The following is a 12,500-nucleotide window of genomic DNA, read 5'->3' as shown; positions in this document are numbered from 1 at the left end:
TCAAGAAGAGAGGGGAAGCCTTTAGTCAGAAACCCTGACCCTGACCCGTGTGAGTCCCCGAGGCCAGTTCCTGAGCTGTCCCTGAACTTGTTGGCGTCCGGACCGTCCAGGATGTAAAGGGACTCTTTGATGAAGCCCCCCTGAGTAGGGGGCGCCCGTGATGGGATGGAGGGCGGAGACTGTGACCCTCCAGGTTGGTTCAGGGAGGGGTCTGACCCAGAGAGGCCCCTCAGCAGACCTCCTCCTATGGAGGAAGGACAGGGCTGGATCGGGATGGGCCTGGGGCGTTCGATAGTGGGATTGGGGGTCTTTGAGCGGACCTGGCTGTGAGCTCTAGGACCGGGGGTCTGGCTGGTCCCGGTGTCGCTCTTGTCCTGTTTGAGTCTGGAGAGGGCATCGTACTCCATCTGCAGGGCCTCGGCCAGGACCAGCTCCTTCTGGCTGAGACCCAGAGCCTCCAGGCAGCCCCAGCCCGCCTCGCTGCTCTCCTTCTGGGTCTGAGCCGCCGACATGATGCCGGAGCAGGAGGGAGGGAGGAGCTCAGCTGGACGGCGTGCAGAGCCGGCGAGGATGCATGGAGCTGCAGGGGATCAGCTGAGGAGGAGGAGAGATGAGAGGAGGAGTCAGACATTCATTCAGAGTCAACGAGACAATCTCAAATTAATATAAACATGTCGAGCTATTTTCAATATTTAGCCTCTGTCGACTCAAAACTGTTTGTTTTCTGTCCCCTAGCTCCCCTGAAGTCCAGCAGCCTGCACATGGCAGCCTCATTATTTATTTGGCGGTCCACAAACCAAGCAGCCGCCAAACTAAACTTGTGGATTATGTTGAAATAACATTTTTTTCATGTACGTTTTTTCTTCATCCATCTGATAGAAACGACAGCAGAAGACAGAATCTCCCCGTGCACTACGTCTTCTTCTGACAGTCACAAACACTCTCCTCCTGTCAATGCACCGACTCGTCTGTTTATCACTTCTAATTTTATAAAATATACAGTAGAGGCATCGGAGAGACTAGACGGTAGTGCAGTGCTTTTCTTCTGAACGCACAAACGCTTCATGCAAGACCTCCAGAACCCAAAGCCAGGTGTGTTTTTAACCATGTTGTTTTTGATTTTTTCAACATATGACATTAACAACAAGCTTCCTCCACATGCACAAATATGTTGGCAAATCCATATGGATGCCGAGGACATTTATTCTTGTTGCCACGGTATTGAAACAGGTATCCATGTTGTTTGAGTTTTCCTAGTATTGTATCAAAGTTTATAAATCTGGTATAGTGACAACTCGTCGAGGAGCCTTCAGTGTTTTTATCCCAGCGAGCGTCTGTTAGGCTGAGAGAGACGTCCAAGTTCAAACTCCTCTCCCACACCAGAGATCTGGAGAATCACCATCTCTGACCGACAAACCTGCAGCCGAGCGTGGAGGAAGGAAGGAAACACAAACAACACAATCAGGAGGAAGTGACACGTGGGGAGGAAGACGCAGCTGAGACCCCCCCCCCTCTGGATTTATCAGAGCAGTTAATGACGTGTCTGTAAATGACACAAAGCAGTGAGAGGACACGGCTCTCCTCTCTCGTCTCTCTTCTAAATCCACCAGACTCCATTCACAGAAACAGTCATTTGACCTCTCACATCACAGAATGTGTGTGGCAGTCTGCGGCCTCACTGGTTTGTTTGTGTTATTATTGTGCAGCCTCTGAGCTATCCATTAAACACACCAAAGTCACAACAACACACAAAGCAACCGATCAAAGCAGCTGCAGAACAACAGCTCCTGTGCTCTGCTGCGGGGTCAAATGAAGGGTTCTGTAAATGGAGTCTGGTGGCTTTGAAGAGACCGATGAGAGAGTCAGGCAGAAGGAGCGACTGATCTTTAAACTATTTAAATGAATGGATTTCTTGCAGGTTATTTGTCACCACTTCTTTCTAACCAATAATCTAAATTAATTTTCTGGACTCCTATCCTTGTTTCAGTTCTCGTTCTCCTACATGCACACACACACACCTTTTCCTCTTTGTGTACACACCGTCTGGCACCGCCTCTTTCGGTTTCTGTGTTTCTGCAGGTAAACAGACGTTACAGCCTGTTTACCTGCAGACGTTACAGCCTGTTTACCTGCAGACGTTACAGTCTGTTTACCTGCAGACGTTACAGTCTGTTTACCTGCTGCAGGCGTTACAGTCTGTTTACCTGCTGCAGACGTTACAGTCTGTTTACCTGCAGACGTTACAGTCTGTTTACCTGCTGCAGACGTTACAGTCTGTTTACCTGCTGCAGGCGTTACAGTCTGTTTACCTGCTGCAGACGTTACAGTCTGTTTACCTGCAGACGTTACAGTCTGTTTACCTGCTGCAGACGTTACAGTCTGTTTACCTGCAGACGTTACAGTCTGTTTACCTGCTGCAGACGTTACAGTCTGTTTACCTGCAGACGTTACAGTCTGTTTACCTCCTGCAGACGTTACAGTCTGTTTACCTGCTGCAGACGTTACAGTCTGTTTACCTGCTGCAGACGTTACAGTCTGTTTACCTGCAGACGTTACAGTCTGTTTACCTGCAGACGTTACAGTCTGTTTACCTGCTGCAGACGTTACAGTCTGTTTACAGACGTTACAGTCTGTTTACCTGCTGCAGACGTTACAGTCTGTTTACCTGCTGCAGACGTTACAGTCTGTTTACCTGCTGCAGACGTTACAGTCTGTTTACCTGCTGCAGACGTTACAGTCTGTTTACAGACGTTACAGTCTGTTTACCTGCTGCAGACGTTACAGTCTGTTTACCTGCAGACGTTACAGTCTGTTTACCTGCTGCAGACGTTACAGTCTGTTTACCTGCAGACGTTACAGTCTGTTTACCTGCTGCAGACGTTACAGTCTGTTTACCTGCTGCAGACGTTACAGTCTGTTTACCTGCTGCAGACGTTACAGTCTGTTTACCTGCAGACGTTACAGTCTGTTTACCTGCTGCAGACGTTACAGTCTGTTTACCTGCAGACGTTACAGCCTGTTTACCTGCTGCAGACGTTACAGTCTGTTTACCTGCTGCAGACGTTACAGTCTGTTTACCTGCTGCAGGCGTTACAGTCTGTTTACCTGCTGCAGACGTTACAGTCTGTTTACCTGCTGCAGACGTTACAGTCTGTTTACCTGCTGCAGGCGTTACAGCCTGTTTACCTGCAGGTGTTACAGCCTGTTTACCTGCTGCAGACGTTACAGCCTGTTTACCTGCTGCAGGCGTTACAGCCTGTTTACCTGCTGCAGACGTTACAGCCTGTTTACCTGCAGGTGTTACAGCCTGTTTACCTGCTGCAGACGTTACAGCCTGTGTACCTGCTGCAGGCGTTACAGCCTGTTTACCTGCTGCAGTCGTTACAGCCTGTTTACCTGCAGGTGTTACAGCCTGTTTACCTGCTGCAGACGTTACAGCCTGTGTACCTGCTGCAGGCGTTACAGTCTGTTTACCTGCTGCAGGCGTTACAGCCTGTTTACCTGCTGCAGACGTTACAGCCTGTGTACCTGCTGCAGGATGTAGAAATCTACTCGAGCAGCTCTAAAAGTTTTGATACCTCATTAAACATTTTAATGAGGCACATGAATCTCTGTTGTGGTTTTTATTTATATGTAATCTGTCTGAGTGTGCAGACTGTCTGATACCTCTGTCTCCATTTCAAAGCCGGGGGGGGGGGGTTTATCATCGACCCACAGAGGGGGGGAGGGAAGGATATAGATGATTGGGGTGGGGGAGGGACAGAGCTGAGTCCCCCCTTCCCTGTCATTATATGTCCCCCACAGAGGGAATAAAGCCTGATATACACACCACAAACCAGCTGTGCCCCACTTCCCCCAACACACACACACACACACACACACACACACACACACACACACACACACAAGTGTGTACAGAGGAGCGGACAGGCTGACGCCGCTGGTACCAACAGAGACAGATGCCAACACACATCAATCACAGACACATTCAGGATGTTATCGACATTAAATATAAAGAACAGATAAGGACGTCAAAATGTCCACTGATTCATTCTCCGTTATTTTAATGATCTATAACATCAAAAAGTGTCAAAGTTTTAAAATCATTACGTCTATTTCATAAGACAGGTGTGTAGGAGAGGAGCAAACAATCTCCTGCACACTGAAGTGCACTATGCTGGAGTCTGTAACGTTTGAGGAGCCAAGTCGCTTCTTTTGCGCTCGTTTCCATCGACCTGGTCGCTTGTTTCTCTCGTCAGATCTGGCAACCCTCAGAAAGATTCCTAAAGTTTCTGCACTCAGAGCCAGAGATATGATTTGTTTGTGTACTGACAATCCTGTTAAACCTGGCCTTTACATTACCCACAATGCATCTCTCCCTCTGACAGCTGTGGTGCAGATGTAGACTGAAGCAGAGAGAAGCAGCTGGAAACAAAGCTTTTATTCTGAAGCCCTTTTTCACATTTCAGGCTCACTGCCCTTGAAGGGTTCTCTCTCACTCGGCCATATTGCTCCGTACCGACACACGATTGTCGCCCCCCCCCCCCGGCCTGCTGCGCTCACACTGCTACAGACCGGGCCGGGGATGATCACAGTTACCTCTTGTTCATACGTCATGATGACGTCGTGAGCGCGGCCTCAGAGTCAGCACAATGAAGAACACAGAGAATTTAACTGTCACTTTAGTGGCTTATTTCAAATCCCTCTTGGATTTCTCGATCATGCAAGATGGCGATCGTTTATACATCATCTCTACAATTCTATTCTACAATTCACTTATCAGACTCTTTTCTCCAAAGCGACGTACATCAGAGAGTAAGAACAACACAAGCAAGGATCTAGAAAAAAGGGAACAATGTGAGTAAGAGCAAACGATCAGCTTTGAGTCTGATTGGACACACAGGTGCTGACAGGAAGTGACCAGAGGCAAAGCACAACATTGAGGGCAGTTCTTGAGAGATCTAATCAGTATAGAAACCATCTTATAAGTCGTGGTTATCAAACAAAAACCATCGTCATTACCATCATCATCATCAATGATATGGAGACCATCATCATTAAGTTAGTAGGTATTCATGAAAGAGCTGGGTCTTTAGCTTTTTCTTAAAGGTGCAGAGGGACTCCACATTACATACCCGTGCTTGAGCCACCGTACAAAGATGCTGCTTGAACACAGTACAGACTGCCAGGTGTGAGTGCGCACAAAATCTTTCAGGGTTGGCCTGTCAGACGGGAGACGGGGTATCAGGAGGCAAGACATGACGTAAAAAGAAGAGATGAGAAATTGAGAACCGAGAACCACACACTTTTGGACAGACGGGGGGGACACGGGACTTGTTGTGTCAGCTGAACTTATTTTGTGACCTCAGAGGTCAACCTGAAGAAGGTGCAATAGTCACCAGCTGAAAGAGGACGTATCGCCACCTACTGAAGCGGAGTCAGACTTTCATTAATAAACAGATTCTCCCTCTGTGCTTCTATACTGGGAGGAGGACAGCAGTCCAATCAAATGGCCTAATTCAGCTCAAACTGTAGCTCGACTTAAAGGTGGAGTCAGCAGCATTGCTCGTTGCAGCTTCTTAACAGTAAACACAACTTTCAAACTGAGCCCCTCCTCCTGAGCTCATCGCCCCCTGCAGGATGTAGTCTGCAGTTTACTGCTTGTAGCTACACTGCAAGCTAATGCACGCTAGCACAAGCTAACCGCCGGTGTTCATCACCTTCCTGTCCAACAGGAAGTAGACCAACTCCACGTCCACGGGTAAAAGACAACACAAGGTTCACCCTTGTTTTAGAACGAGCTTTATCCACTTGGTGTTTCTCCTCACTCTCATTATATTTTCTCTTCTTTGCTGCTACATCCGCTGTATTTGCTGCGTCCAATCACTGAATTGTATCCACTCCTAAACTCACCTGCTGCGCTGTCATTGGCTGGAGGAAACACACCAGCTCCACCCCCAGAAACGTCCCGAGTCAACCGTCACAAATCAGAACAGTAAAATCCAGTCAGAGGACAGAGTCTCTGCAGACACAGTCACCACCACACATGTACGGAGGCCCAGAAGGGACAATGGAGCAGCTTCACTTTAGGAGAAGACTGTATTTTATTTTGAAGGAGAAGTCTGTATTTTATTTTGAAGGAGACAGCCAGCTTCACTTTAGGAGAAGTCTGTGTTTTATTTTGAAGGAGACAGAATCAGAATCTGTAACTGTGCATGTAAACGTAGTGCTCACATCCGATCAGGTCCTGGCGTCTCAGCGGTCACCTTCATCAGAAGTTAAGAGCTTCAGGTTAACCATCAGTCTTTATGACTTCACCTGAAGATCACCTGTAACCAACATGGCCTCTGATGGATCTGTCTGTTCTAATGATGCAATTATTATTGATCTCAGCAGGACCAATAAAAACATCCCGTTCAGTCTGAGGTCTAAACACACCTGTAGGCTGCAGCTAACAACAGCTGACTTTATGGATTAAAGATCGACCACACAGCTGGAGGAGGAGCGTGTGTGACATGTAGGTCGTCTGTGCAGGGCAGAGGTTTAAACATGGCGTGCTGCTGCCTCCACAGGCGGGAGATTAAAGGGGGGAGACAGGTGAGGGGACAGATGTGTGTGTGCATGTGCTGGAATAAATCAGGATGTGAGTCTGATATAACTCAGTGTGACTTTCACTTCCTGATGATCTCAAGTCCATAAAGTCAAGCGTACGATTTCAGTTGTGTTGCCTCAACAAAGCATCTGTCACCTCAAATTAGTCAGCCAATCATGCCCCCGGACCCCCCACCTCTAAGTCCTCCTCCATGACTTGTCTCATTCAAGACACTAAAACTGAACAACGAGCTTGAGGTGTGTAAAGAAAACGGTATGTTGACGTCAGAAAACAGTTTGATCATGATTGTAGGACAGCAGTAACTTCAGAAGGTTTGGTGACATGAACTGACACATCCAACGTTATATCCAACGATGTTCCCGCTTTTATCCGACTCCTCGTAGGTAGCTAACATTGACGTGTTAGCAGGTGATAAAATCAGGGTGGAATCCTGAATGATCGTCACAGTAGAGGTATATCCTCTTCATTTATCTTTCAAAGTGCACAAGATTGATGTCCACCCCCCCAACCATGAAGTCTCATAAGATCCCGTGGGAAACGCTGATATCCTGTTTGATTATTAAAGATAAACGGCCCTGTTATTTAAATCTGACTTCAGGGTACCTTCAAACCTTGATTTAAAAAGAATCTGACAGTGATTTGAAAACAATGATTTTACATAACCACGCCCATTTCGATGACGTCACAGCAACAATGCCTCACGGGCTGTTGACAAACTTTCGCATTAGGCATACAGAACCCCCCCCACACACACATCTGATCGCATCTATGATTTCGACAGATTACGCGATCCACCTGTTCCAGACAGGTGCACATGACGTCATAGAAAAATCAGGGTGAGCTGTGGAAGGTCACTGCGGTTGCTCTGATGGTTGTTAGCTTGTCTGCTCTCAACTGTGAGGTGTTGCACCTTTTTATTCAAACGGAAACATGAGTTTAAGAGTGAGAGCAGAGACGCAGATGAGCTAACTGCGCATGCTCAGAGATAAACAGGTGACAAACATCACACACGTCAATAAGTAAAAGGAAGAATTATCTGAGGGGGGAAATGTGTCCCAACATCTGTGACAGCTGCAGCTGCCAGCAGCCTCCCGACTGTCTGCTGCAACTATTTCAACCAACACACAGCCAAGTCCCATAAAGAGTCACACCAAACCTCAGTCAGAAATCTGACACTTTAGCTTGGCTTCAATCAACGATGCGTTCAACTCAGGCAACATTCACTTAATCTTTTACAACACAATCTACTCATCACATCGGCGCAAAGTGAGCCAATTAAGTTCTTAAAAGTGAAATATTAAATGTATTTCTGATCTAACGGGTGTTTTCACATCTCACCCTGCCATTGAGGGCGGTGTCGAGCTACCCGACCACTTCTCAAGGGTTAGCTTGAATCTTTTGCTAATATTATGAATTTAGGAGGGCTGTATTAGCGCCGAATTTACCCGAAGACCAGGAGGATTTAAAAATAATCCTTAGCCACTTTAAAACAGAAACTTAAGTTCACCAGGACGCGTTAATGTTTTAAATGCCTGATGTTTGAATGGAGTTTGGTGTGACCTTACCTCAAAGACAGGCAGGGCTCGTGCAGCAGCAGCCCGGTGAACGGACTGAACTTCAAAAAGCTTCAGATCGTTTCCATAATCACAGCAGGTCAAACTAGCTACAAGCTGCTTCTTCTCCAGGTGAGCAAGTCTTACCTGACTCTGGGGTTATGGTCGCCGGGAGCGGGCTGCGGTTGCCATTTTAAAGCGGTTTACTTTCCAGCCAAAAATGACATCGATCCGGTCAAAGTAAAGATTCCCGATCCGTTATGGTATCAAAAAAAAAGATAAACAGTGTCCAGTCTCCGGTTCGGACGGTATTCCTCACATTCAGACGGTAGAACCGGACCCCCGCCTCCGTTAACTGGTGAAACAATGCAGTCCGCTGTACGAGGCGGCTCCGGCTCTGGGACCCGGTCTCGGTCTCCGGCGAGGCTCTCGGCTTTGCGTCAGCCTCTCCTCGGCAGCGGCATGACGTCAAGTCAGACGTAACGACAATATTCCGCGTCCGGTTAGAGTTTCAAAAATAAAACACAAATACACTATAGCGTTCCAAAAAAAAGTCCTTAAAACTAATAAAAGGAAATAATAACGCTAAAATAATTTACAACAGTTCTACAAAACAATTTAGATTAATTCAAATGACCCTTTGTGTTTGCGTATTAAGTTTTATTTATTGTTTCATTTTCCGTCTTTTCTTTTTCTCATGTTGTACTGCTAAATGAATCTTTCACTTGTAACACATTTTATTTTTCCTTTATGACTGAGTTAGAAAATGCTACTGAGCCCCTGAAGGACCAAAAAGTAAAGAATTACAATAAATATCTTGTGTGCATAATAGGCTCTATATGTTTTAAAAATAATGTTTGGAATCGCAACATTATTGAATCGAGTTAGTCGAAGTACTTCCGGTAAGCCTGTCCGCCTTGACTGAGCTTCAGCAGCAGAAAGAAAAGAGAGCAGACAGCGACACCTGGTGGACAAAGCCTTCTTCACCCTGAGAAGCTCTGAGGTCAGTGAAGATAAAACCACCACAGAAGAAGAGTGAACATTTAGCTCCAGAACAAAGATTCAATAATAATTTACCCTGCAGAGTTTAACCCAGTTTTTCTTAACCCTTACATTCAGATGTTTGACAGGCTGTGGGGTGGTGGGGCATTAAGTGGGTGCAGTTAATGACAAACACTGAAGGGAGGGTTGTGGTCATGTGACTTCACGCCATCATTTAATCAATCAATCAATCAATCAATCAATCAACTTTTATTTGTATAGCGTCAACTCATAACAAGTGTTATCTCGAGACACTTTACAAGAAGCAGGTAAAATACCTTACTCATTGTTATGTTACATAAAGCAGGTAAAAGACCTTACTTATTGCTATGTTACAAAGATCCGGCCTATCCATCATGAGCACTTTAGCAAAGCAGCAAAAGTTACAGTGGTAAGAAAAAACTGTGTTATTAAAAGGCAGAAATCTTCGGCCGGATCCCCGGCTCATGACGAAACAGTCTTCACAGGCCTAGACTGCGCCGGGCTTGGAAAGGGATAGGGGGAGAGATGGGATAAGATGCAGGAAGAGGGATAGAGAGCAAGGGGGTGGGGGGAGGTAGACCGTCCATCAGCAATCCGGTGGGGAGGGGAGGGGGTGTGGGGGGGTTGTTCTGGCAGGCTGCCAACCCACGATCCGGTGGGGAGGGGGTAGTGGTGGGGTGGGGGTTGTTCTGGCAAGCCGTCAACCGACGATCTTGAGGAGCCTAGGAGAGCTCAAGAGCTCACAGGAAAGTAGGTGGTTAGTGTTAGTTAATTTAAACAGATACTAATGTAAATGAGCTGTGTCTGACCACGCCCCCTCTCTGGAAGGGCTTTGATTGTCTCGGTGCTTTCTCGCTCCATGTCCTATTGTTTACGGTGAGAAGGCAGACTCAGAGGGCAGAACAAACACCTAGCTGTGGGAGTGTCACCCACCTGGGGGAGGGGCTACTGCCCTTTGTGATGTCATGAAGGGAAAATCTCCAAACGGCCTGTTTGAGCACACATTTTCTGAAAAGTGGAGCAGGCAGAAGACGGAGAGGATGGACTTTTCTCATCATTGGGGGGTTTGTAGACGGACTATGGATCAGCACCCTGCGACCCCGAACAGGAGTGGCATAGATGATGGATGTTGGATGGATATCTGTCGGTTATAAAGGTCGTCTATCACGGGATATTAAACCAATTTTAAAACCTGAAAACTGTCACTATCGACAGAGAGTGCAGAAAAAAATGAGGCAGTTTCTTACAATAAAAGAAGATTATTTTCCTTTATTCATCCTCCTGTCAACATCATCCAGCTTTGAATCTGAACGTGTTCCTCAGAAACAAAACATCGCTTTAAAAGACACAACAGGAAGTCAAATACAAACAGGTCTGTTTTACTGTTAAAGTCTAAAGTGCTCTAATGGAGAAGTGTATGATTTCAATCATTGTACGATTCATTAAAAACCTGATCATCGTAAGGCTTCAGTAACATGACAGGATGAGTTAGAACAAGAAACACACGTTAGACTGAATATGAAACATAGATCGGATGTTTTAACCACCTATGAATCCTCGTTTAAAGGTAGAGTCAGCAGCTTTCTCCTTCAAAATAAAATACAGCTTTCTCCTTCAAAATAAAATACAGACTTCTCCTAAAGTGAAGACAGTCAGCAGCTTCCTCCTTCAAAATAAAATACAGTCTTCTCCTAAAGCTGCTCCATCGTCCCTTCTGGGCCTCCGTACATGTGTGGTGGTGACTGTGTCTGCAGAGACTCTGTCCTCTGACTGGATTTTACTGTTCTGATTTGTGACGGTTGACTCGGGACGTTTCTGGGGGCGGAGCTGGTGTGTTTCCTCCAGCCAATAACAGCGCAGCAGGTGAGTTTAGGAGTGGATTAAAACCGGTGAATAAGACGGACGTGGACAATCTGTGTTTTCTGACTAAACAGTTCTTGGGACTTTTTGAAGAGGAACTATCCACTATGGAGTTCCCTGAGAACTTCTCACCTTAGGGAGCTCTGCATTCACACCACCATGTTACCTACTCTGAAGCAGGAGCTGAAGAGGTTCCGCTAAACGGGGCTCTAGGAACTAAAATAGTTCTTAGTTCCTGCGGTGCGGAATCGATAAAAAAGGGGGAGGGGTCCAACAGTTCCTAGAACCATGAAAAAGTTCCTGCGGTTCGAAAACGCCTCTAGCAGCAAAGAAGAGAAAATATAATGAGAGTGAGGAGAAACACCAAGTGGATAAAGCTCGTTCTAAAACGAGGGTGAACCTTGTGTTGTCTTTTACCCGTGGACGTGGAGTTGGTCTACTTCCTGTTGGACAGGAAGGTGATGAACACCGGGGGTTAGCTTGTGCTAGCATGCGTTAGCTAGCAGTGTACAAGCAGTAAACGTACACACTACATCCTGCAGGGGGCGCGGCTTCTGAGCCCAGGAGGAGGGGCCCAGTTTGAATGTTTTGTTTACATCTCTACTGACTCCACCTTTAACTTTCACAGGAGGATTTCTCACAGCTATAACTGTTCCTCATAAATATGACCTTACTATATTATATAATACTGTCTTATCATTACAAGAGAAAAAAACATTTAATAAGAATGACTTCCATGTTTCATGATCATATGAAATCATTCTCTCTTAATTACAATGAAAGATCCCGTATGAGACGTAAACCTGATCAGTACAAACACTACGTGAATGTGTAGACGGATAAATGAAAACTATTCCTCTTGTTCCCGTGCAGCTTAGTGACACTTTGATTCCTGAAATACTGACAAATCTCACCGATGAGATTTAGGCACAAGACGTTTCCTTCCTCTCCATCGTGCAGAAACACTTTTCAAAATGTCCCCCTCTTATTCCTGACAATTTAAACAACGCGACATTTAATACAAAACATTCTCCTTACAGTGCAGAAAACCGATGTAGGAACAAGACATCGATCTTGTCATCGTGAGAAATTTGACTTCAAAAGCAATCTTGTAAACACCCGTGTGTTACGTTTAATTTGATGTTAATTATGACTTTATTAAAGGTCACATATCCTCCTCCTCCTCCTCTTCAGTGTAAATAAGTCTCAGAGCTCCTCAAAACATGTGTGTGAAGTTTCTTGTTCTAAATCCACTCTGATCCTGTATTTGATCATGTCTATAAACCCCTCTATTTCAGCCCTGCTCAGAACAGGCTGTTTCTGTGTCTGTACCTTTAAATATGTAAATGAGCTGTGTCTGACCACGCCCCCTCTCTGGAAGGGCTCGGGTGTACTCGGTGCTTTCTTGCTCCATGTCCTATTGTTTACAGTGAGAAGGCAGACTCAGAGGG

At 46.0% G+C, this 12,500-nt stretch overlaps 1 protein-coding gene across 1 annotated transcript in view; it reads right to left on the bottom strand.

The window, feature by feature from the left end:
* Positions 1 to 8,627, bottom strand: part of LOC132977171 (phosphatidylinositol 4-phosphate 3-kinase C2 domain-containing subunit beta-like) — a 14,568-nt gene extending 5,941 nt beyond the window's left edge. The window contains exons 1-2 of the mRNA XM_061041612.1: positions 8,314 to 8,627; positions 1 to 594 (exon numbers count right to left, since the gene is read on the bottom strand). The exon at positions 1 to 594 is cut by the window's left edge and continues 349 nt beyond it. Coding sequence (XP_060897595.1) covers positions 1 to 512 — 512 coding nt within the window. The 5' untranslated portion in view covers positions 513 to 594; positions 8,314 to 8,627. The remainder of the gene's footprint in view (positions 595 to 8,313) is intronic.
* Between the last annotated feature and the right edge of the window lie 3,873 nt (positions 8,628 to 12,500).

The sequence above is a fragment of the Labrus mixtus genome, chromosome 7 (genome assembly GCF_963584025.1).
Source record: "Labrus mixtus chromosome 7, fLabMix1.1, whole genome shotgun sequence".
Classification (NCBI taxonomy): domain Eukaryota; kingdom Metazoa; phylum Chordata; class Actinopteri; order Labriformes; family Labridae; genus Labrus; species Labrus mixtus.
This window is presented reverse-complemented; position numbering and strand designations above follow the sequence as displayed.